The 26,751-nt window shown below is 40.2% G+C and overlaps 1 protein-coding gene across 1 annotated transcript; it reads right to left on the reverse strand.

Moving 5' to 3' along the window:
- Nucleotides 1-700: 700 nt before the first annotated feature.
- On the reverse strand, nt 701-10,959 carry ogfrl1 (opioid growth factor receptor-like 1). Its single transcript, XM_083988502.1, has 7 exons — nt 10,692-10,959; nt 9,279-9,365; nt 8,927-9,005; nt 8,584-8,662; nt 7,580-7,646; nt 6,069-6,214; nt 701-3,754 (listed from the first exon to the last, which is right to left on the reverse strand). Exons 1-7 carry the CDS (start codon nt 10,875-10,877, stop codon nt 3,184-3,186), a joined length of 1,215 nt encoding a protein of 404 aa, XP_083844628.1. The 5' UTR covers nt 10,878-10,959; the 3' UTR covers nt 701-3,183.
- Nucleotides 10,960-26,751: the final 15,792 nt, after the last annotated feature.

A 26,751-nucleotide genomic window follows, 5' to 3' on the forward strand; every position in this document is an offset into this window, starting at 1 on the left:
TTGTTTCAGAGGTTTAGTAGTTATTCTCACTCATGTTCACTCACTCAGTGTTTGAAAGTGAAAATCCCTTTGTGTGTTTAATCTACTACCATTGATTTAGTCAACAGTGGTGGCTTGAACAATGAGAGTCCTACTCGTTGACTTAAATCTACATGTAACACAATGTTCACTTCCTTTACATTCTGTCCACATGACAAATGTCTTAATCCACACCCCATGTTTTATTGAGTTCATTTAAATGACTCATCCAGATGTCGCCCATTAATGCTGAAGAACGTTGACAAAACACAGGTGTGTTCAGCAAGCATAGTGAATAGTCATCTATGGAACAATCACATTTTAATCAATAAGCCAGATACATACAAACAGTTTCAAGTATTATATATTATTAACCTCTCCTCTATATCAGTTCCTATGGGATTTATTCCTGCTGTTACTGTACAATAATACTACTCATACTGTACTGTGTATGACTATAATGAAAACAATAATGTAAATATAAAAATGCTGTACAAAAAACAGGATGTACAGGAAATAAGCTGGGAAAGACACTCATAACAACATACAGATAAACATAAAAAATACAAAAGAGGCACTTAAGAATATCTGATACACGCGCACACACACACACACACTTTCACACGCACGTATGTACATGTACAATATACAAAAAATTCAGATACTTGAGCCCATGTGACCACATAATTCACCTGAAAAGTTTTTTTTTTTTTCTTCTTTTTACAATTATCTCAGATAGACTTGGCTGGGAAGCGGTGTAGAGGCCTTGTCAGATAACAGAGAGAAAACAGGAAGAACAGCTCTGTAAGTCAGGAAGAAGCGTTCAAAGTCCCGATCGTACGCACCACAGCTGTGTTACACCTCACATGGCTTTTAGTTTCACAGATATCTATCTATCTATTGCACAAACACAAATACAAGCAAGATGATTCTGATTCTGATGACGAGCGTGATGATACGATGGCTTAATTAAGAAAAAAAGAAAAATAAGAAAGAAAGAAAGAAAGGAAGGAAGAAAAGTCAGTGGAAGGTTGAATAAGTTTACATGCTAATGGTTCCTGCACCTATACAGATCCAGGGGTAAATCACATTTTTGTGGGGTTATTTTTTATGTAAATATACAAATTTAAAGATACTGAATATCTAACAAAAGTAACAGCAGTGGCACTTATACAAACTTAGCCCTACAAGCGTTTTACCTGTTGTATTCAGAGGACAAAGTCGACACAATCACCACCACCTATCACTGTACATGTAGCCTGGTAGAAAACTACACAACATGGTTCAATTTGAAACATCACTTGCAAGATTCGATTAAACGAGAACAATCAGCAAGTTCCTGACCTTCCATAGATTATATTGATCCTACAATTTGGAGAAAGAAAACCTACAGCGCTTTTTCGAACCGGAAGACACAGATTGTCAAAAAACACATGACACGTTTACCACTCTAACATATTAACTTCATTCACAGTCCACATCCAGTCACTGCGTTCAGTTAAGTATAGAAGACCTTTAGGTGACAGGACACGCCGCGCGGCAGCTGTTAGAGGAGTTCTGCTACTGCTGATGTCATTATTGTCCCATGAATGTCAGCAGCTTAGTGCTAAAACCACGGCAGTGCTGTCACCTGTCAACTGGAAACTTTACATATCGTATTCTCTAACTTGGTAAGAAATTAAATATTTGCTCTGTTTTATTATTTACAGTCAATAGACCTTCAACAGGTCATGTTAAATAAAACACACTCTGATCTATTGCATGACCTGTTGGCATAAACCAGGCTTGTTTGCATTGTTAATGCAGAGTGGAAGAAACTAACAAACTGCTAAGTCACATGTTCAGCAGATGCAGACGTGTTTTCTAATTAGGCTCCGTTAAATGACTTCAGATTATTACATGATAGTTTCTACCTATTAAAAAGATTGTTTAAATAACGTGATCACATCTTTAACTACAGTAAAAGTACCATGATCATTTAACTCTAACTTATTGGCTACTTAAATATCTGAAAGTTTAATGGAGGCCATTTCTGCATTATTAATATATCCTACATGGTGAAACAGAAATGACACTGTTCCCTTTCCCTGAAACAAGCAAACATCTGACCTTTCTTTGACATACTGTTATTACACTCAGATGCAGTTTGTGCTGCTGTTTAACTGCATTGTGTCATGGCAGGAGTGTGTCTGTTTCAGCGAGGCGCTCCTGCTAGTTGTCACGTGCACTTCAACACTTTTTAAGAAGACCTCTGTGGTTTTGATGTCACTAAAAAGCCACTCTATTCTTAACTGTTTCTTATAGATATAAAGTCACAAACAAGTTGCATTTTTTTTGCTCTATAATTCTGTACAGTTGTGTATTCTGCTACCTTTAACCCATAGTAAAATTGCCAAAAGCAGATAAATATTGTAGTTGTGCCTGCTATTTTTAATCTTATTACGAGGATTTCAAGTCAGTCTTAAAAAAATTTGGTTCCATGTATTGCTATGACAAACCCCGCCCACTCCTGCCCATAATATCACACCACAGAAATTAAAAAAAAGGAAAAAAAGAGAGGAAAAGACTCCCTGATCTCGCTCTTCACATTATAATCTTCACTTTACAGCGTCTGTACAAAGTGAGCTTGCTGCTCAGTGGAACTCCAGCTACAGTGTTAGATGAGTAGGCAGGACTGTTTCTCCAAACCACCAATCAGCAGGTGAGCTTTGGTTCGACCGCTTCACACCTGCCACTGAACCCAAACACAGCGTTCAGTCAGGCAGTCTTCTGTCTTTACTGGCTCTGGTCCTGCTTCAGATGGTTTTGGGATTTGGTCCAAGGTGAGATTGTTTAACTTGGCTCAGGATGTGACCTCCCACCCCCCCTCAACACCCCAGTATCATGTCATAATATCTTATACAGTTAAAATTGAATAATCTGCAGTGAATACTATCATTATATTAAGCCCTTAACCTGAATTGATTCTATTGACACATTTATTAGATTCCAAGCTATAACTATTGACCCTGGGGTCCAGAGTCCTACGGGGTCCAGAGTCCTATGGGGTCTGCTAACAATGGTGTTCTTCTTTGTTCGTTACAATTAAATTGGTAAATTTTAAAAACAGTTTTTTGTTTGTCTGTTTTAAAACCTGATAAGGATCAGACCTAAACCTCCTCCTCCTTACAAAGGAACGACTTTGTTGTACTCGCTCCTCCCTCCTCTAGCTCCTACCAACATCAGCGCTCCCTCTAGTCCGGCCATGTTAGACCCGAGCACCGTGCAGCCCTTCAGTCCTCCTCCAGCCAGATCCTGGCACATCATGGCATCATGGGAAGACACAATAAACTGGTTTCTTGTAGGGATGATGATGTCCTCCTCTCTCCTCTGTTGCTCTGGTGTTGGAGCCGGTGCTCTGATTCCACTGCTCCCAGCCCCCACGCTGCCTCCTCCTCCTGCTCCTCCTCCTCCTCCTCCTCCTCCTCCTCCTCGTCTTTTAGGCGGTGGCCCCCAGAGGAAGGCGTGGGCGGGCCTGTAGTGCTGGCGGGCGTAGCGAAGCAGGCGTCTGCGGGTGGCCGGGAGGCGGATGGTGTAGACGTAGTACTCCAGGACGCTGTGCTGCATGTTTGGAAGCGTGTTGTGGCACAGAGACTCCTCCAGGAAGAGGCGAACCAGCGGGGCCTTGAACGCCTCGTATCCAAGTTCACCCAGGGACTTCAGGATGCGAGTGATCCGCAGGTAGTTGTGCTGGGACCTTGAAAGGACAACATGGGAGAAACATGAGGAGGACAAATACTATGGCAAAAATATGTTTTGATGAAATTTTATTTCAAAACTGCCACTACTAATGATGCTAAACTCTATAAGGTACCATATTTTACATGTTTCCTGTGTTTCATTTTAAGTGTTTATCCATAAGATGATATATTTGTGGTTTTAAGTGTTTTACATCTCTATGAGGCCGCTCTCTGCTCTCTCTCTCTGTTTTAATGGTTTAATAAAAATCAGGCAAATGGGGCACCATATAGCTCAGTGGGTTGAGAAGGTGCCCCATATGCAGAGGCTACAGTCCTTGATGCATCATCCCTGGTTCAAATCCAGAATCAGGTGGCCCTTTGCTGCATGTCGTTCCCCCTCCCCATTTCCTGTCTCTTTAAGGCCAAACTGATTTAATAGTTTTTTTTATTTTTATTTTTTAAAGTTGTGTCATTTATACACAGTTGCCCATAAAGTTGGAATAATTGTGTTTTCAAACAAATTCCTCTTTTTATTCCTATACACATCAATAATCACCTTTGATCAGGTTCAATGTTTACAAACTGAGTCCCAGTTACCAGCTTTGAGAAGATACACACGTTATCTATCAAGAATAAATCACATTGCCACAATAATTTCATGAGAAGAGGTAAAAAAAAATATTATATATAATATTATAATAATATAATATATTTTAATCCAACTTTACAGTGCACTAAGATGAGTTAATGTCACATCATCACAGACTGTGAATGTGGACATAATGGTAGTGGTACCATTAGCCTACCAATAATAATGATGATGGTATAAGTGAAGTTCACCTGTGCCTTCTGTCCCTTAAAATCAATTAATCGATTATCAGCACCACTGGAGAGCAGAGCGACTGCTGTCTGACTGTTGCCTATGTGTCTATAAATAATTACAGTTGGGTATGAACAGGTAAACAGCACCTTTTCTTCTCTTTTAGCCTCACAATGGACAAGAATGGCTCCCATAACCATGGTAACTGTTCACATCAGAGTCGCACCTCAGAACTAAACTGATAAACTTTATCCAACAAAGGACTGCAGAGCCTCAATAATTAAGACTGGTTGGCTTCTGGTAGTAGTTTGGCCTGCGAGAAACCCTGAGACCACAGTCAACCAGATGCCAAAGTCTTTGTGAATATTTGATGGGATATTAAAGGGATAGTTCAACATTTTGGCAAATTGGCCCATTGCCATAATCGCTATAGTCATAGCAGTAGGTTCGTTACCTTTAATTGTCGGTGCAAGCTATTTTTAGAACGGTAGAGCAGAGTGGCAGGCTGCTCAGAGCTACGCTATGGAGGCTAAAGGAATTTCTTGGTCTCTCTCATCAAACTCATCAAATACAAAATCCCAAAACTCCAAAACGCTCTGGTGGACAAGTTGTGACCTGCACATTCACCACGCTATGAGATAATAATGGAACGTTATGAAAGTGAGCCGTTTTCGAGGTAAATACAGGGTAAATACAGAGTCTGCTTGCTGAAAAACTGTCCCTGAACGCATCAGCTGTTTTGCATGAATTTACCTCTAAAACAACTCTGTCTCGTAACGTTCCGTTATTATCTCATAGCGTGGTGATTGTGCAGCTCACAACACGACAGCGTTTTGGAGTTGTTGGATTGTGTATTTGATGAGTTTGATGAGGGAAACCAAGAAATTCCTTTAGCCTCCGTAGCGTAGCTCTGAGCAGCTCACGGCTCTGCTCCGCCGTTCTAAAAATAGCTTGCACCGACAATTAAAGGTAACATACCTACTGCTATGACTATAGGGATTATGGCAATGGGCCAATTTGCCAAAATGTTGAACTATCCCTTTAAAGGCAGGGGAGAAGAATAACAGTATGGAGCAGCTGTTTTATGGCGGACTGTTTGTTGTTTTTCAGGTGCTGGGGTAATGGCAGCAATTAGAAGAAGAAGCCAAGGTTTAGAGGAGGCTTGTGACTTGAGGTGGTCTGCTCACAGCCACACACTCCCCAACATGTAACCATCAGGTTTCTCTAAGGCAACACAATGACTTCTCTCAGGCCATGAAACCACTAAAATAGGATGTGAAAGAAAAAAAAAAGCCCTTTAAATTACCACTTAACCATCTGTTTGTTGACTTAAGACATGCTGTTTCACATTTGGCTGCTGATACAGGAACAATTGAGTTGCATGGGATTTGGAATAATTGCCTTGCTAAAGGACAAATAAGCAGTGTTTGGCAAGTGAGCGATAAGTTGACACAAGTTCTACGCTCTTAAGCTGCTGCACAATGTGTGTGTGTGTGTGTGTGTATGCTTACTCATTAAGGTGCTGGAAGCGCTCCTGCCAGTTGGAAGCTCGAGCAACATTTCCGCTCTTATCCAGCAGTTTGATGCCGTAGAAGTCCAACATGAGGGAGTAGGCCGCCAGGAACCTCCGCTTCGCTTCACGAGTGCTTTGGAATTCCTGACAAGATTCGGTACAGATACATTTATTAATATATTTCTATATAAATACAGTACATCAGGCACCAATGCTGTGTTCAGACACTGTCCACATGTTCACTTTCATCCATCCATTGCATAGTGTTTGCAACTCAGCAGACATGATAAGAATTAAAAGATTTATAAAAAATATCCATGGCGTGAACAAATGCCAGAATGGCTTCATCACACATGGTATCCTGCAAGACATGCATTGTGTGTGTGTGTGTGTGTTTGCACCAGCTGTATCTGCTGCATTGCCGCTGCTGCAGCAGCTCCATCTCTCTACATAGAGATTCCAGGTTATTGGACTGTTGGATCCCTACATGCAGCTACACAAATTACTAGAATATAAATGTATATTGTTTCATGCCACTGTCATGTTCAGATTCAGATTCAACCCGGGTAAACAGTGGGGGTGGTGTGTGTAATATTGCTGGCATGAGGTCAATGTAATGTCACCTGGTGTTCTTCACACTCTCTCACACACACACACACACACACACACACACACACACACACACACACACACACACACACACACACACACACACACACACACACACACACACACACACACACACACACACACACACACACACACACCTCCTGCCCCTCTAACCCATTAACATGGGTGCCAAAATGAAAACCAAGGTGTTCTTTTACCGGCCTTGTGCTCACTAGGCATGCTGAACTAATAAAAAATCTATAATTAAAAATCACATTAGCTTGCAGCTAATGTGAGCATGTTGTTCAGACAATCTCTTCTCCTGAAGTACTGTCACTATGGTGGATAAATCAAAAATGTTGCTACAAAATGGTCAATTGACAGTAGGTGAGAATTGGATGTTGTGAACACAGTTAAACACACAGGTATGAATGACGGGTAGGATTAGATAGTTTATACTTTTACTTAGTTTATACTTCTTCCTACTCCTTTTTGCTCATGTAAACTGAGTTGCTTATGAATTTGCAGATGCAGGTTACTGTTTGTTTTGTTTAGTTTTCATTTCTTGCTATTCACTTTAATAATAATATTTTTTATATTTTTTATACTGTATTGTCATTTGCATGCATGAGCAAAATAAAGATATCAACCAATCAATCAAAACAATGACATACAGTACCATCCGTTTCCCTCAAACCACAATGTGCTCAGATAAATATGCACATATTAACAATAAAGCATCAGTCAAAATACAATAAGGATCCACTGTAGGCTCTTTTGAAGCCGTGTTCAACACTGATTCAATGAGGAAGCGTGAACAAATGAGACAGGCAGCTGATACAGTAATACTGAGACTGTATGTGGAGCCTAAATGTATTTCTGTTTACTTGTGTATCTTACTTTGATCTCCTCCTGAGTCAGTTCATGTGCGTAGAAGTTGAGCCCTTGTTCTCTTAATGGGAACAGCCTGGAGTCAAAGAATACAAGATAAATAATTAAGAATTAATAATAAAGAATCACACTGGGGCATTTTTGCCAGCTAAATTATGCAGATTATTAGTTAAGTTGAAAAGAAAAGTTCAACTCAAGTAAAGAAGATTATTACTATTGATGCTTCCTTATAAATGTCCACAGGTTTATGACCTTGAGTAACAATTGACTCGCCAGGAATGTTTGGATTTCTCCACATGCAGAAGTTGTGCACAGATACGTTATATAAAGTATAACATTCTGCGCATAAGGAGTTTGACAGGTTTGTTTAGTTTCCCTAAAATCAGCTAAAACAGCTCAAATGTAATTACTGGACGAGACGGCTATGACATAAGCTGCAAATGTTAGCACGCAGGCTAACCAGCTGCTGTGACCTCAAGTCTCAACCTGCCAGAGCTAAGGAGCAACTTATCTTATGGTTACATGATAAAAAGGCCTCGACCGTGAGCAGCACAATAACAGTGTGGAGGCTGGTTCTGGATGTTAGCATCTCTGTCTTGCTCTTTACAGAGTTAAGTATTTTATAGCACAAACCTAAGACGGTTCCCCTTTCAAACCAGTCAGCTAGAAACCTTATATATTCAACTACTATAGAGGCTAATGTCAACTGAATTAGTAAAACCGTAACTGTAACTAAAGGGGACAGGGCGACGCAGCCAATCACATTCAGATCCATTCTACTAAAACATCCCACACTTGACATGGAACAGGAAGTACTGCTGATGAAACCCTCACTTTATTTTTTCTGACTTTTGTTCGACATGTACTGTAGGTCGAAAAAAAAGAAAAGAAAAAAGCAGCTTTGATGTGTTGGTTACTACGGCTTCTACCACGCAATGAATGATCCAGTCAACTGCAAGGACTTGATGCAACCACATGGCAGCTGAAGACAGACAGAGGCTGCTGTGTCTCACCACTGAATGTAGGTGTGATTGTGCTCCAGTTTGTCGTAGTCGCCTCTCCACTTAGACAGAATCTCCTCGATGTAGATACCTGAGGAGAGACAGAGATAATTAGCCGTCGCACATGTTTTATTGTGTGTGTGTGCATGTGTGTGTGTGTGTGAGTTTGGAGAGAGAGAACATGTTAAAACACTGGATAAGTCCACTCATTTACTGGTGTGTTTTTCCAAGTCAAACATGACCTTTAGCCAAACAAGACTAAAAGCCCAAAGCCAACATCTCTCCTCTCCACAGAGGCAGGGTCTGCATGCAGGAGCTACGTGTGTGTGTGTGTGTGTGTGTGTGTGCTGCTCACCATCAGGTACCAGAGGGATCTTGTTCAGGTAGAAGCGCAGGTTGCGGTACTCGTTGGGTTGCCGAGGCCTTTTGTAGTTCTGCACACAAGCACACACAAAGATCAAACAGATCACACAGGGTGTCTTCACTGCGTGTGTGTGAGAGTTTCACAAAGCAGTTGTGTGCATTGTGGTTCCACACTCTTGGGTATCAATGGCACCATGATGGCATAATCTTGGGTTTCTAAATTAGTGTGTGTGTGTGTGTGTGTGTGTGTGTGTGTGTGTGTGTGTGTGTGTGTGTGTGTGTGTGTGTGTGTGTGTGTGTGTGTGTGTGTGTGTGTGTGTGTGTGTGTGTGTGTGTGCATGTACCGGGTAGCTGTGACGGTATTTGTAGAGGTCCCTCGCAGCATAGAAACTCCTCTTCATCTTTGGAACAGACTCTGGGGAGTCAGTCAGCTGAGAGAGGAAGCAAGAAAGACAGAAATTAAATAAATAAATAAATAAATAAAGTTAAAAATGAGGAAAGAGCGGGGGAACAAAAAGACAGGAGTTAAAAAAAGACTTGATGCATATAGCGTGATCTGGAATAAAACAACTTGTGTTTGAACAGATGCGGCGTTTCGCTCGTCTGCCACTCAGCTGAATTAAAAGCACAGACTTCGCTTTTGAGGTCGACGCCTGTCATCATCCATTTCTCTCCAGCAAAGGAGGACAATTCACATCAGCGCTGCCGTGCAATCACGACAAAAGGATGCTAGAAACTAGAATTGATTCTCTAATAAAAATCTGGGTCATGCTAACTTCCACTGGTCAGGAGGGCTTGCAGTGTTATTCTAGGCCTAATCCTGTGAAGGCAGACTAGATTTATAAATACTCTGTACTAGACATGACAAAAGGGTTTCATTATAATAATCGCTCACAACTAAAAGCTACATACTGTGTGAAGAATTGTAATCATTTTACAGCCATGTAAGACTGTAAGAAACAAAGTGAATTCAGGCTGTAATGATGGTAAAATTGTAATAAGTTTCATTGAACCAATTCTAAATCATCTATCACAGAGAGTCACTGAACCTCTGTCATGATTTGTATATTCAAATGAAACTGGCTCGTTCTCCTGATGCTCCTATTACAACCTGCTGCTTTTAAGATTTTGACACAGTGTGAAGTAGTCGAACATCAACCGTTGTGATGATTCAGGCCGCAGGGATCATAATCATTGGAATATTTGGCCTGCTCCATAAAGCAGCAGGAAGACATAATAACCTCATATGGAGAAGCAATTATCAAGAGCAATTACTAACAGACTGAGGTGTTCTGTATGTAGACTGTCATGCCATGTTCGAAAGTGTATTTTCATCTCACCATAGAGCAACTATTGTCCAGCTACAGTATTTCATCCACCATACAGAACTATGTGTACATTCATATTGCTGCCTCTGAGCGCTGCTGATGAGAAGTGGATCTCAGGAAAGTTGACATGCTGTCCATGTCTTTGACCGAGGTGACATTAAATTGATGTGTTTTTGAATGAAGTCTGGTGCAGGCTGTGTGTATGTGCCTGTGTGTGTATGTGTGTGTGTGTGCTCTCCGCGTGCAGACAGTGTGTATCTGAGGGATGCTCGGTTGCCCTTTCTGCGTCCTGGCCTTGTCAATATTGTGCGCTGCCGGTGGCACATGTTACCGCACCGTGCCCCCACCCTCCCCCCGTTTCACCTCCATGTTTCCCCTGTGTCACCCCCCCCCCGCACACACACACACACACCACCACCACCATCATACCTGCGGGGATGTGTCTCCTGGCTCTGCGGCGGCTCGGTCGCTCTCCGCCGGACTGACGGAGTCGGAGACGCCGCTGTCATCTTCAGCCGCCGGCTCGTCGCCCTCCGAGTCCGATCCCCACGTCGAGTCGCATTCCTCAACGGTGCTCGGCTCCTTGAAACGCCAGCTGCCCAACAGATTTCCCATTTAAAAAACATGCAACAGCTGCTCTTCTTTATGATCCTCTTCTTCACGCTGAAATATTACATAATTCAGCTCACAGCCTGGGTTTTTTCAGTTCGCAGCGCGTTGGGCTCACACTGCCCTCAGAGCGGAGCTTTTAAATGGCAGGAGAGGGGGATTTCCACATCAGCAGCGATGATGCCTGTTTCTGTATGAGGGCTGATCAGTGCCACGGAGAGGCAGGAGGAGGAATTAAAGACACAACAGTGTATTTTGATCTGAGTATAGCTGCAAATGAATGAATTTGAAAATTGTAGCCTATACAGTATGTAGTAATTCAAGAAATAAGAAACATACCATTCTCCCAAAAAAAAAAAAAAAAAAAAATCTAAATTTGAAGCCGGGTCTATTCCTATTTTCTGCAAGTTCTTGTAAATGTATAAAAGCTCTCAAAGCCCATGATGGCCCATTTGAGCAGTTTGATTCGTGCTAGAGTTCTCAATGGACCCAGTCACTGACTCACAGTGTTAAAGTTCGGACCCAATGCAGCTGGACTCACAACCATCAGTTCTTGGTCTGAACTCATCTGCTGTATCTGCTGCATTGCCGCTGCTGCAGCAGCTCCATCTCTCTACATAGAGATTCCAGGTTATTGGACTGTTGGATCCCTACATGCAGCTACACAAATTACTAGAATATAAATGTATATTGTTTCATGCCACTGTCATGTTCAGATTCAGATTCAACCCGGGTAAACAGTGGGGGTGGTGTGTGTAATATTGCTGGCATGAGGTCAATGTAATGTCACCTGGTGTTCTTCACACTCACACACACACACACACACACACACACACACACACACACACACACACACACACACACACACACACACACACACACACACACACACACACACACACACACACACACACACACACACACACACACACACACACCTCCTGCCCCTCTAACCCATTAACATGGGTGCCAAAATGAAAACCAAGGTGTTCTTTTACCAGCCTTGTGCTCACTAGGCATGCTGAACTAATAAAAAATCTATAATTAAAAATCACATTAGCTTGCAGCTAATGTGAGCATGTTGTTCAGACAATCTCTTCTCCTGAAGTACTGTCACTATGGTGGATAAATCAAAAATGTTGCTACAAAATGGTCAATTGACAGTAGGTGAGAATTGGATGTTGTGAACACAGTTAAACACACAGGTATGAATGGTAGGATTAGATAGTTTATACTTTTACTTAGTTTATACTTCTTCCTACTCCTTTTTGCTCATGTAAACTGAGTTGCTTATGAATTTGCAGATGCAGGTTACTGTTTGTTTTGTTTAGTTTTCATTTCTGAGTATAGCTGCAAATGAATGAATTTGAAAATTGTAGCCTATACAGTATGTAGTAATTCAAGAAATAAGAAACATACCATTCTCCCAAAAAAAAAAAAAAAAAAAATCTAAATTTGAAGCCGGGTCTATTCCTATTTTCTGCAAGTTCTTGTAAATGTATAAAAGCTCTCAAAGCCCATGATGGCCCATTTGAGCAGTTTGATTCGTGCTAGAGTTCTCAATGGACCCAGTCACTGACTCACAGTGTTAAAGTTCGGACCCAATGCAGCTGGACTCACAACCATCAGTTCTTGGTCTGAACTCAGCCAAAAAAAAAAAAATTACATTATTATTACAACCACAGTGTGAATAATTAAACACTTCATCACTTAAATGGGACCACATAATTATTCTGTTTTTTTTGTTTAGTTTTTTAACAGTATTCAGCACAGTACCCTAGGGCAGTGATTTTCAACCACTGTGCCGCGGCACACTAGTGTGCCGTGAGCTTTCGCCAAGTGTGCCTTGGAAAATTACCAAATTTAACTTAATTGATCCAAACTAGCGATGCACATTTAGATTTTTTTTTTTTCAGACCGATAACCTACGCTCATAGGTGATTATAACCGTTAACAAGTGAGATTCAACACTCCATCAAATGTCTGTGACTAGGCTTGTGCCGACCGGCCAGTCTCATTTTGTTTGTTTGTTTTTTATTTTGATAAAAGACACGCGCGCTGCTTCCGCTGTGCTGCAGCTCATCCACGCCAGAACAGCGGAGCGCTCCTCTGCTCGTCTGTGCAGCTGCAGGTGAGTGACGGGGGAGCCGGCTGAGAGCTCCTCCTTTTTATTTTAGGGGCACCGTCCTTATTCGTATTCACTCGGTTTTCCACACACACGTCATTTTAAACATGTGTGTGTGTCTCGTGTGCAGACGCAATGGTCAAATATGTATAGACGGACAAGCAACAACTTAATTAATCATCATTTAATTATTTTATTTTGAAAATTGACCGGATTCTCTCGCCTTTTCTGTGCCCGACTTCCTGTCTGGTACGATCTGGTCTACCCAGCTTGACGGCGCTCTCGGCGCTCACGGCTCGCGTGGAAAACAGAACTGAGCCGATCTGAAGCGCTGCAGGCGCGCGCACTGCGCTCCAGAGCGCGAGATGTGCGACCAGGCAGAGTGAAGCGCGCGCGTTGCAATCAGAGTTTGTTCTGACTTTCTGTCACAGGGAGTGCATAGCATAAGTTTAAGTCCTCTCATGTTTGCTGTGAAATATGGCTGAAGGCACGAGTGGAAGTGTGCACGTGTTGACAAGCTCCCATGAGTTGATTGACAGCTAAAAAAAAAAGAAAAAAAAAAAAAAGAAGAATCTGAGTCAAATCAGAATCCAAGTTCTTGTTATCAGTTAACAGTTTGTGTCCAAACAAATATCATTTAGCTCCTAAAATAATTTGGCTTTGTTGAGCATCTGTGTCTGCAATAGTGACTGTCTGGCAGAGTTGGCTAATAAAATAGGACTCTTTTATGGGTGTAGTGGCAGGAGCCTGCAATGACCTGGCCTTAGCAATGACCATTACTGAGTCGGAACAAACTAACTACACTGTAAGAGACAACATTTGTATTATATTTACTGTATTAGGCTGCACTGTGTCATTTTTTAACATTTTTGGTTAGTGGTGTGCCGCGGGATTTTTTTAATGAACAAAATGTGCCTTGGCTCAAAAAAGGTTGAAAAACACTGCCCTAGGGGTTACTGTGGGAAATCTGTTCGACATGGGTTTGTTTTTTGCAATATTATAATTTTCTACTAGACAAGTGTGGGTGTTTTACATAGCAGACAAACTCATATAAAAAGGCTTTGTTCAGAAGTTGTTTACATAAACCAAAACCTGATCTTATTTTTTGTGCATTTATTACACCAGTTTACATAAGGTGTGTTGTATCGTGCTGTCTGATCCACTAGAGGCACTGACACAGTGTGTGACCAGTGGTATGTCAGACTAGTCCAGTTGTGTGGCTGACATCTCCCATCACTCAACCTGCTGCTGTGTGGCACCAATCACCTCTCATACAGGGTCCCGGGAACAGCAGCATCAGGACCAGAACTGTGTCACGTGACACAGGGACAGGAGTAGGTTACGGTACCACTACACACACACACACACACACACACACACACGTCATGTCGTGAACAAAGGGAACCATGAAGTGAAGGTAGTTTTTTCCTGTTTGTGCATTGTACATTGTACAATGAATTCAGTTGATGAACTTGGAGCCACAGTTTGCTCTAATCAAATAGCTGCTATGAGAGAACTGAGGGTATTTCCCACTACGGCCTTTTTGGGTTTCACACTCAACGCCTGTCCTTGTGACACTGTCACTACAATCCCTGGTGGGTTACTTCTTGTATTATCTTGTTTGGAAAACCTCAGTTTATTTGTCTGTCTTTATCATTCCAAAGTGGGACTTTCCATTCCAATACTAAAGAGAGTTGGGCAATTGAGTGGTTTAATATTTACTCTCGGCTCACAGTGTGGGTTTGTTCTGTTCATCCCACATCAAGGTTTCATGACATCTTTAATGACGCTTTTCTCAGTCATGAGGATCCTTCATCTTTTATTACAAGTGCTGAGTGGTCTATTCACAGTCTGCCGTAGCAAGTCTGTGGGTGAACACTGAATCCTTGGTACAGTAGCTACAGAGTGTTTGCATTTAATACTATTTTAAACACTATGTCACCCCAAAATATTTAAGGTAAATGTAATTTCACTCACTTAAAGGAATAGTTCACCAAAAAATGAAATTTAGTCATTATTGACTCACCCTCATGCTGAGTAGTTTTTTATTCCTCAAAGTGCATCTGGAGACCCGGGAGGGCGGTTCATAGTCCAACGAAATCCTTATATGAGAGTCAATAGCACCCGACACAAAAAGGTCCATAAAACTACACAAAAACCATTTAATATTCCTCCACACTGCTCGTCTGCTGCAATCCAAGTGTCCTGAAGGGATATAGTCCAGAGTTTACTCGAAAAAATGTCATATAGGACATTTTTACAGCCTAAACAGTCCTGTATTGAATTTGCCCAGGGTCTAATGAAATATGCACTAATTTGCATACATTTCCAGAACCGAAATCTGAAAAATTGATAAAGCCCCTTTCAAAATTCTTGTTTTATTTTGTAGACATATTAGAGTCTTTAGTTTTTACAGAAGAGATTTTGGATATCTCTTTTTATCACTCTGTAAATGAGAAAATAAAAATAATAAATTTTGCCATGTTTTTAGGAATAAAATGTTGTATAAATCAGGCTCTGAATGATATATCAACAAACCCCTCTATAAAAACCTTCAGATATAGACAGGAATAAAACTGGAAGGTTTGGTGTCTGTAGTAAGTGCTGCTGGAGATTTCTGGCTCAGAGTCTGAGGAAAAACTCTTTCTGAGTAAACAGCCTTTAAAGCCTTGTAGATTGTTAATGTAAATCATACTTTTACGATTGTTTTTGCTGATACAGAGGAAATGACCTTTTTTCTCTCTCAAATATGTTTATTGAGCTTTTTATATATGAACATAACAACAATGATACGACAACAACAACACTCAGTAGCCTACAACATTGGTCTAGACAGCCTGTACACATACATCTCACATGCACCTGGCCTTCTCTGTGAAAAAAAGGACTACCGACCGTACATGGATAAAATAGTTAAATAAATGAAATAAGATAAATAAAAATACACCCCAGATCACAATTCTAGAAGTTCCAATTGGCCAGGTTGTAGTAATACGCAGGAAAAGAGCCAAAGGCTAGCCAAGGACAACACTCGAAAAGCAATGAAGCCACTGTAGAGTTGGAAAAGTGAAGATATGGAGTCCAAATGTTCATAAACTGTCCTTCTGACGAGTGAAGCAAACAGGTCAGGTACTCAAGGGGAAAATATTCCATAATTATCTTAGTTTGATTTAGTGGGGGGTTTGTCACTTATCCAAGACAAAAAGATGTTCTTCCTTGCTGCATATGTGAGGATATTATACAGTCTGGTAGAGTTAACATCCACAGTAGTATCTTGACTGGGGTGGAAATGAGCATTTATGGAGCCTACATCACTGTTCAGGAGAGAGAGAGAGCTTTACAATGACATCTGACATGACATGGGTCAGACAACAGGCAACAGTATGATACAGTAACATGCTAACCTTTGGTGAATTTAAAAGAAATCTACTGATGAAAGAGACAAAATGAAGTAAAATAAATAAAGTAAAATAACCACCTTAATGTGGATTTTCTACCATTTCTTTTGACTTTTATGAAAGAATACATGTTAAGGGAAAAAATAGCCCAAAATCTCAAAATTGATCAGTGCATGAAAAAACAGCATTTTTGCCTGTAGTGTCTCGTTTCTCTTCACATCCAGATTTTCTTTTTTCAAAGTATAATTTGGGCTTTTAGGCATTTAATTGATGGGACAGCTGTAGAGAGAGAGATCAAACCAGGGTCGCTGTGGTGAGGACTACAGGAAAAACATGCACATGTTTAAAAATGAAGCGAATGAATCTCATTTATCTTTTTTGTGACTCAAAAGACATGTGGAAGTTATTACAGTAATGTATCTGTTTTTTAATATTGCTGTTGCTGCGATTTTATACTGCAGATCATGTGATGTATGAAGTTCATTTCCCCCTGAGAAAATATTCTGCATCGGCCTTAGTGTCATTACAGGTTTTAAGTTTTCAGTTTTAGTCTTCCCTTTCAAAGACGGTTCTTTACAGACTTTTACAAAAAACTTGACTGCAGATATCAGTGTCCATCTGGAAAACAGCCAGGAAATCTAACCATGGGTAGTATTCTAGTTGTGGTGAAGCCTGCAGCCCGGTCTCCTTTACACTGTGAACAGAGGGGAAAAGCTCCGGTTCTTGCCAGCGTGAGTGACACCTGCGACATTGATGTGACTCTGACCCTTACGGCCATCCAGCCCTGCAGTGTAGTGGATGAAACTAGTTGAAAAGTTTGTTAGAGGTCAGAGAAGAGTCATTGTGCTTCCAGTCATATGAAACAACTTACAGTGCAAAGCGAAACTGCAAAATGTGGCAATCGAGAGTCTAATATTACACACAAATGTCATGTCAGCGATAATGAGAAATGAGATGGTAGTGCTTTTCGTGGTATTTTGAATGACCCTGTAACACTGTTGGTAATGTGATATCAATCTTTAATTTGTAGAGTTTAAAGCAGAAGTAAGCAGAATGTTTGTGTTAATATGTAAGTCTTAGTTCTATCTTCCGACAGCAATCACTTCTATAGAGTGTTTGGTCTGAAACACGGGTCTGTCAGTCGCTCTGCTCTGCTGGAAGCCGAGGAGAAAACTTTCCTTGTATCCTACAACCTTTATCCAATGAGGAGAGAGAACGGCATAAAGGGGCGGTCCTCTCTGTCTGTGCAGCCAAGGGATGCGCGTGAATGTGGTGACGTAGGGACGAGGGCGGGGACTGCTAACTCCATCTGCTGACAAGAAGTTAGCCAAAACCACCGGATCGCTTACTTCTGCTTTAATTTGTAGAGTTTAAGTTTATGTTTCTATAGAAAAATTATTGTACAGTATCTATTTGTGATGTCATGCACTGTATGTTGGACTTCCCAATCACCACATTACAACAACAACCTGTCAATGATGGAAACCCCCAGAATCAAAACACAGTTACAATCACACCGTAATGACACAGATACAGAGAACTCTTAAATCGTTACAACAGCAAGTTAGAAACGTCCACACAAACCAATGCAGAAACAGAGATGAACCTATTCTCACCTGAAGATTCAGGAACATGCTACACACCGTGGCTTATTTACACTTCATCTTTATTGCTTCACTATCGTGTCAGTTCTCTGTCAGTAAGGGCTTCATTACATTCAGTCTGTGCTGAACCACAGCCTGAACCACAGCCTCAACAGTGAGAGTATTTACGTGGCTACATCGTTTAAAAACACAGGAGTAATATAGCAGGGCTGCATTTTCATCAACATGTCATTAATTGATCAGGGAAAATAGTCGACAAATCCCAATTTTTCGCCTATGTTTTCAGTTTACTGCAGATGTTAAATGGACTTAGATGGAATAATACATTCAGTTAAAGGTGCCATATGTAAGAATGTGGCCAAAAACGGTTACTGCAGTCAAATTCAAAACACAGTGATCTCGTTTTTTCTCCCAGCCGTAGGGGCAGCTCAGTGGACCAGACCGGAGGCTGAAATGCCACTGATGCCGCCGTGACTGGGAGAGAGGGCTAGGTGGCGCAACATGACAACACGTAAATTCAAAACATAAACATGATTTGCAGTCTGCAAAAAAAGATTTTTAATGCGAATACTCTGGCTGTACTATTGTTGTTGGTGAGTTCATCATGTTATATGAACATTATTCCTGAGTCTCTGTGACATATTAGGAGGATTTTACGGCCAGTTGCTTTAGATTTCTTACACAAGGCCGTAGCTACCATTGAGGACACCGAGGTCATGACCTCGGTATTTTTTTCGGCCTAATGAATGAAAAAAAAAAGAAAAAAAAGTGCAAAGTATTAGGGAGGACAGATGGAAGGTGACTGAGTGACTCCTCTCTTGTCCAAACAATTCCGGTAGGCCTATAATGCTCTTGTTTATTGACGCCCTCACGTACGCTGGTGTTTGTTTACTGGTCGCGGGAAAAAAGGCGATTCATTCGGAAAAAGCGAGTGATACAGCGCGTCGCGGAGCCTGCGTGCATGGAGGAGAAGGCTACTGAGTGAGTTGGTTGGCTCTAGATAAACTGCTCTTTCCAACCAGTTGTTACACTGTAAAAGTTTCGTACATACGTGCACTTGAAGCGCTGTATTATTTCGGGACGGAACCTCATGTATGCGGAGAAAACAGCTGTTTAATAGGGTCAATTCAGCGCCGTTTACTGTCTGTGTCCTGCACTATGCACTAGTTGAGCTAAGTGGGGGAGAGCAGAGACCTCTTTCCTGCAGATACTATACTGAGGGGGCATCTGCACTGTCCATTCTTCCATCAACTTTATGTGAAAAGCACAGTGACATGATAAATTTTATGTTTACAGACAGGGGCGTCACTAAGTTTTAAGGACAGGGGGGGCTTAGCCCCCAGGAGATGCACAAGATGTGAGCATATGTGGTGCACAAGCACAAATATTTCACAAACAAAGACTGTGAAATTGTTTCTAAAAAATTTTGGACAGATTTAACAAAGAGCATACGGTGTAAAGTTTAGGCAACCATTAGTTTTATTTCAGTCTTTTTTATTTATTTATTTATTTATTTATTTAAAGAAAGCTAAGACCGGTGAGATTACTACAGACATGTCTGGAGTAGGCTACAGTAGAAAATGTAAATTTTTCATCTCTGCCTAGTAAGAATACTAACAAAAATCACATTAGAGTAAAATCTACCTTTGAATCATGGGATATCAGGCAAATGAATTAGTAATGTGTAGGCTAACTGTGTAAAAGTAGATGCTAAAAAAATGAACCTGAGCAATTTTGCAGCTGTTTTATTATCAGAGATACGTATGTCCAGGTGGAATTTGACCTTTGGAAAACTAATTAGGCTATATTTCACTAATAGCCTGTGCCATAATATTCACTCCATCCAAATACAACTGTTTTTGGCTCATTTTGATTTCACCTAGACCTCTTCATATTTTCCCATTCAAAGAAGACCATACAACCGAAATGAAGTTTGACACCAATATTTTACTAATAAAAAATATGCATAGAAATGTGAAATACTACATAGCTAAACAACGTGAATAACCAATTATAACACATACCAAAATTTGCTGCAACAAGGAGCAGTCAGATGTATGTTTGTGGTAACTATAAGGAAAAGCAAACAAACTTCCTGGGCCTGTTTCAAAGTGAGGAACACAGCTGACGCTCCAGAAGGAAGTCACCCCAAAAATAGTAGGCTATAGCTATGGTAAAAAAAAGAGTGCACACTTCAACAACCAGGACCATCACATTGCATTTCAGACTTTTTTTTTTCGAGCTGGAATTAAACTTTATAATATAATATTTTTGCTACTCTGTGGCTGCTACGAGTGTGAGGAGCTAGTCTACTGTTTGTAATAGGTGGTGTGTTCTCATCAGAATTCAGTGAAGTAATATCATAAAAAATGGCATTAATCTAATATGATGTGTGTAGTTTTTATCTGTCAAAGTGCACCAGATTGAAGCCTTTAATATAAAATTGCCCCAAATTTCTGACGCCACCCCCCCGCGCACCACGACTATGACCTCGGTATTTCAAAAATCCTGGCTACGGCCCTGTTCTTACATATTGTACCTTTAACAATAATATGACATGAACAAGAGTGTCAAATCTGAAGTGATCAAAGGAGGTGGACTACACAATAATCAGCCTCTCCACGTGAAAATAACTTAAATAATTGATTAATAAACAACATTATTGACCTGTCATTTTCCAGCTAATGCAACATAACTAGCTGGGAAATGCTGACACGTTATAAATATGCTGTAGTTGAAAGTAATGGCACCACAGAGCTGCATGCAAAATGAGGAATACATTTGAGCACGAGTTGAAAGGAAGCACAATAAGAGGATGTATTCTGTGAGAACAGTAATTCTCTTTGTACGAGTTGTACAAACACATACATCACAGACAATGTTGTAATTCTGTTCTGCTCTCGTAGCTAAAGGAGGAGGAGGAAGAGCAGAGAGGCAGCCATTCAAGGCACGGAAAAGGAGGCTCTCAAAAAGCTAATAAATGGCAATTAGCCCGAATCATAACAACACTGATTAATCCTGCATAATGTTTAAACTCTTCTTTTGTTCAGTCATGACTGCACTCTCAAGTTTATTTATTAGCAGCTTTTATTTAGTTTCATTCCATTTATTCTGTATACTGTTTGTCCTAATGCTGCTGATCTGCATTTTGCTTCACTGGTTTGTTTCTTTTAATTCTTTATATTTCTTGTCCATTAATAAAAGCTGCACTAATCAATGTTTTTATAAGTGTAATGTGGCAGGAGTCACAGCTCAAACTGACAAAAAACTATTGCACAACTCTGGAGTCAAGAGTTGTAACTGATCTGTTAGTTTGTTAGTGACCAGCAGCTAAAGACTCTGATGTTGTTTGCAAGCAAAGATAGTGAATATTGAACAATCAATTCAACATCCCTCCAAGTGAATGCTGTTGCTCAGTATCTGCTGGATCTGGATGTATTAATAGGAAACTATTTGCTAACAAGGCAAGTGAAGCCATATGAGTATTATAAAGCCATAATACACCAAACAAACAGAAAAACAAACAGCCAAACAAGAATGATGATTACTGCAACTTTAATGTTGCCTCAGGAATTCATACTTTCACATTGTTAATGTCATTGTATTGGCTACAAGTTACTGTCTGTTTCTTGACTATATGACATTTAATAAAGTCACATTTAAAGCTACATTTGGTCTTTGGACGCTTCACATGGGAAATATACAGTACATCAAATAAATGTATGTGTGTCTTTGACAGAGAGCAGGAGATGATGTTGTACCATCTGATCTGAAAATCTGAAAAGAATGTTTTTGAAAGGGAAGGGGAAGAATTATTATTATTATTATTATTATTATTATTATTATTATTATTATTATTATTATTATTATTATTATTCTTATTCTTTCTCTCTCGTTGTTTATTCTTGTTTTCACTCGTTTCTTTTTCATGCTTCATTAAATCATTCCAGCTCGACCCCAGCTCAATCTCATTCATTCTGCACACACAGAACACTTGTCCTGTAACTTTAGCACCTAGCCTAATAATAATAATAATAATAATAATAATAATAATAATAATAATAATAATAATAATAATAATAATAATAATAATAATAATGATAATACAATGTTGTATTTGTTTTGGTAGGTTTGTGATTCAGCTATTTCATTTCTACATAGCTTCTGTTATTCTGCTGCATTTACAAAGTATTCACCACCAGGGAGCAGTGTTCTCAATATAATACTGACAGGTTGTCTCATTGCCTGCCCTTACTCTCTGTGTGTGTGTGTGTGTGTGTGTGTGTGTGTGTGTGTGTGTGTGTGTGTGTGTGTGTGTGTGTGTGTGTGTTCATTCTTATGCCTACAGCAGATAAGCACAGGAGGCGGAGGAGGGAGAGGTTGATAATGTATAGAGATACACAGTCCCAGACATATACAGCGGTCTGTAGCTGTAGCTGCCAGCACACAGGCACCGTGCTGAGAAAAGACTAAGTGAAATGGGCAGCTCAATATTCCCTGCCGCAGTTTGTGTGTGTGTGTGTGCAGCATTATAAAGCATGTGTGTTAAAAGCTGTTATGTGTCTCCAGGGAGTAAATCGGGGTGTGTCACTACCATTAAGAGCATGTTAGTTACCTATGCTGATGCTGGAAAACCACACATCAACAGTAATGACCATACAGTACGTATAGAGCATGATTGTGTGTGTGTGTGTGTGTGTGTTGGGTTAGGGTCAGGGTTGCTAGTTTTTATTGTCTCACCAAATAATTATATAATAAATGCAGTCAATATGCATTTTTCCTATAAGTATAAAGCAATGTGTTAGTGTACTGAGCAGCATCTTTACCCAGCGTGGGAACTCTACAGTGACAATTAGGGAGGTCAACTTCTTCTTCAGGGCAAAAAGGAACCCAGCACAGTGTAGGCTACCAGCACAGTGTCCTCACACTATCTTCTTTAAATAAAGCTGTCAAATAATGGAGAATCTTTCCATCACTGCTAATATACAATAACTTCCCCTCGCACACTCATAATATTGTTTGATGACGGAGGCTGTCACCAATATGGCTTTAACTGCTCTCTGGTGCAGTGGCATTATTAGTTTGACTCATAAAGTCTCATGTGATGAGGATAGGCAGTAAAAGAAAAACTCTAATCACAGAGTGTCTGAAGCCGGTAGGAGAGAAACACAGCAGTGAGGATAATGAAGAGTCAGAGAGCAGCATCTCAAAACCAAAACAAAGACACCACAGTGTGGACTGTATGGAAAGCTGTTTTAGTCATAATGAAATAAATTAATACATTCATAAATAAATATAGCCATGAAATGAGTCCCGAATTAAATAAATAGGATGATAAATAGATATAAATGAAATATAAATACATATATTTTTATCTTAAAAACAACATTTTTATTTTTTCAGGAGACTTTTATTTTCTAACGCCTCATTTATTTATTTCCAGATACTTTTATTTCATAACATCACATTTATTTTACTGCTCTTTTATTTCATGCTGCAAAATTCAAATGAGGGGGCGGGGTTATCTGGACCCTTTCAGACAACACGTTCTCACTCCCAGTGCGTCAACAGCCTGACGAACGGTCACTGTCCTTCATCGTCACATGCCTGACTCATTAGGTGCCCGTTTTTCGTCAGGTTTTGACGCGCTCTGCTTTCAGTTGATTCCAATGCAGTCCCCTTTGCGGCGGTATGTGACGCTCAGAGTGTGATCCAGCAGCCGACCAGCCGCGGCATGGAAAGACGCTGTGAGCGTCAGTCCCATTGGATAACTTTTTCCCCCTTAAAGCTTTATTGAACCTGATGCTGCTGTGTCTGACGGCAAGGGCGTAATTTCTGTTTCTGTAAACAAACCCTGGACTCTGTCCTATAATTTTGTTTCGTCCAATCAAATAAAATTATCAAATACTCCTTTCCGGAGTCAAAATCCTTTAGGCCGATCGGCCGTGATGAGTTAACTGCTACACTATTAAACTAAAATGCAATGTGACCTCAACTGACAACTCCTCTCTCTGATATACAACATAATTGTATTTCATGATGATAACTTAAAGCGTGTATGTTTTGTTGAGAAAAAGCAGGAATGGCTGGATTCACTTTGATGTTTGACCCCTGTGACCTTTGACACTTACCAATTGGCTTTATGCACAGCTCCCCTACTTCCTGATCGTACACCAGCTCCTTTAGCTAAAAATTCAGCCTGATAGGCCAAAGCATCTGGAAGCTATTAAAGAATTGCTGTTGAAACATTTCTCCTTAATAAGAGGTCAGAGAAAGGAGCATTGCTTTTTGGCTATTTGTGACCCTTCTGAATGTCACAGAGCTCTGAATCTTTGCACACACAATCTACTAGACATTCTGGACCACATTTTAAAATCTCAGCTTCCCGCATCAAAGTCTTGGTGTTTTATTCAAGGAAACGGGGTCAAAAAGGTCACAAATCAGTGACCCTTGACACTTGTGAAGGTCGCACGGGTTTGAAATTGCACATGGTGGATGGCCTTAGGCCCCGGACAAATGCATTAAACTTTCAGCCTTATAACCCCAAGGATGTGGGCGTTATTAGACAAAAGGCTTCTAAATCCAGGCTTTGAAGGCCGAGAAACGAGCCTGGACGGTCAGCTGTGACCCTTCTGGAGGTCCGACAGGTCTGAAATTCTACAGAAACTTTGTCCCTAGTGCTCTGAACAAAATCAAATCAAAATCTCAGCTTCCCGCATCAAAGTCTTAGTGATTTGTTCAAGGAAACAGGGTCAAAAAGGTCACAAATCAGTGACCTTTGACACTTGTGAAGGTCGCACGGGTTTGAAATTGCACATGGTGGATGGCCTTAGGCCCCGGACAAACAAATTAAACTTTCAGCCTTATAACCCCAAGGATGTGGACGTTATTAGACAAAAGGCTTCTAAATCCAGGCTTTGAAGGCCGAGAAACGAGCCTGGACGGTCAGCTGTGACCCTTCTGGACGTCCGACAGGTCTAAAATTCTACAGAAACTTTGTCCCTAGTGCTCTGAACAATCAAAATGAATTGAATTCATAATAATGTTTTTCAGATAAAATATAAAAGTTCACTCATTGAATTAAAAATTACATTAAATGTGATGTGATGTGGACCAGAAAGATGCTGGTGAAAATTATGAAAAAAAAAAAAGAAGTCAAGCCAACTTTCATGCATTTTATTGTTGAATTTTAACAATATAGCACCGTTTTTTTATTCAATGTTGAAAACAAAAAAGATGTTAAGACCTTTTAGTTACTAAGAAAATAATTTAAGCTCAATTTGTTTTATTTTTTCATTTGCTGGTAACAGCAAGCTCAACCAATCAGACACGTCGCTGATAAATATGAGGATTATGGGTAATGTAGTGCTTCTCCGTGATATGACATTGGAAACAAAGCGTGTTTTCTTAAAATAAAGTTGATATTACACAGGGCTTTTGGACTCAGCAGAAGCACATAATATTGTTACACAGTCTTCCTTGGATGGTTACAGTGTTATGGCTAATAATCAGATCTTTCTTCAGAATATTGATTAATCTAAACAGAGTAGCTTTTTGAACGCGGAAGTGGACGTCATTTTTTTATTTATTGATTGATTATTCTGCACCAACACCATGATCACTAAATAAATAAATAAATAAATAAATAAATAAATAAATAAATAAATAACATCCTTGCCGAAAGCTACGTCAGACACCTCAGCATCAGGTTCAATAAAGCTTTAAGGAAAAGTAAAAAAAAAAAAAAAGTTATCCTCTGCTCACAGCGTCTTTCCATGCCGCGGCCGGTCGGCTGCTGGATCACACTCTGAGCGTCACATATCGCCGCGAAGGGGACTGCATTGGAATCAACTGAAAGCCGAGCGCGTCAAAACCTGACGAAAAACGGGCACCTAATGAGTCAGGCATGTGACGATGAAGGACAGTGACCGTTCGTCAGGCTGTTGACGCACTGGGAGTGAGAACGTGTTTCAGAGTAAAACAGCACACGACGCCCTATTCACCTTATTTTGCGCTGGATCTAGTGTGCGGAAGTGCTGTTGTTGTGAATGGTTGAACAATCCACTGAGCTATGTGTTAGTACTGGTACTCTGGTTGAGAAGAACAAGTACTTTTACGTGTCTCCTCTGCTCTTTCCCAGAGAAGCAGTAGCTTACGTGCTTTCTGCACACTAGATCCAGCGCAAAATAAGGTGAATAGGCCGTCGTGTGATGTTTTACTCTGAAAGGGTCCAGATAACCCCGCCCCCTCATTTGAATATTTCAGCATAAAATAAAAGAGCAGTGAAATAAATGTGACGTTATGAAATAAAAGTCCCCAGAAATAAACAAATGTGACATTAGGAAATAAAAGTCCCCAGAAATAAACAAATGTGACATTAGAAAATAAAAGTCTCCTGAAAAAATAAAAATGTTGTTTTTAAAATAAAAATATATGTATTAATATTTCATTTATATCTATTTATCATCCTATTTATTTAATTCAGGATTCATTTCATGGCTATATTTATTTATTTATGCATTTATTAATTTATTTCATTATGACTAAAACGGCTTTCCATAGAAGTGAACCTGCTCCAGTTTCAAGAGAAGTAACTCCCATTGTCACAGCCAGGAGTGTGTGGTTCTTGGTGTTTCATTGTAAAGGTGTTTCTCCTATTTACTGAGTCCTGCTATAGTGTGGCCCATGTGAGATAATAGTGTGATAAGGAGTAACAAGCAGTCTCTCTGTGATACTAAAATTAAGTGAGAGAG

Source organism: Trachurus trachurus, assembly GCF_905171665.1.
Source record: "Trachurus trachurus genome assembly, chromosome: 15".
Lineage (NCBI taxonomy): Eukaryota > Metazoa > Chordata > Actinopteri > Carangiformes > Carangidae > Trachurus > Trachurus trachurus.

Excerpts from the sequence above, each read along its gene's own strand:
- ogfrl1 (XM_083988502.1), bottom strand. The coding sequence starts at position 10,877 with ATGGGAAATCTGTTGGGCAGCTGGCGTTTCAAGGAGCCGAGCACCGTT. Across the intron at positions 9,006-9,278 it reads AATACCGTCACAGCTACCCG|AACTACAAAAGGCCTCGGCA; the intron begins GTACATGCACAC and ends GCTTGTGTGCAG. Across the intron at positions 8,663-8,926 it reads GATCCCTCTGGTACCTGATG|GTATCTACATCGAGGAGATT; the intron begins GTGAGCAGCACA and ends GTCTCTCCTCAG.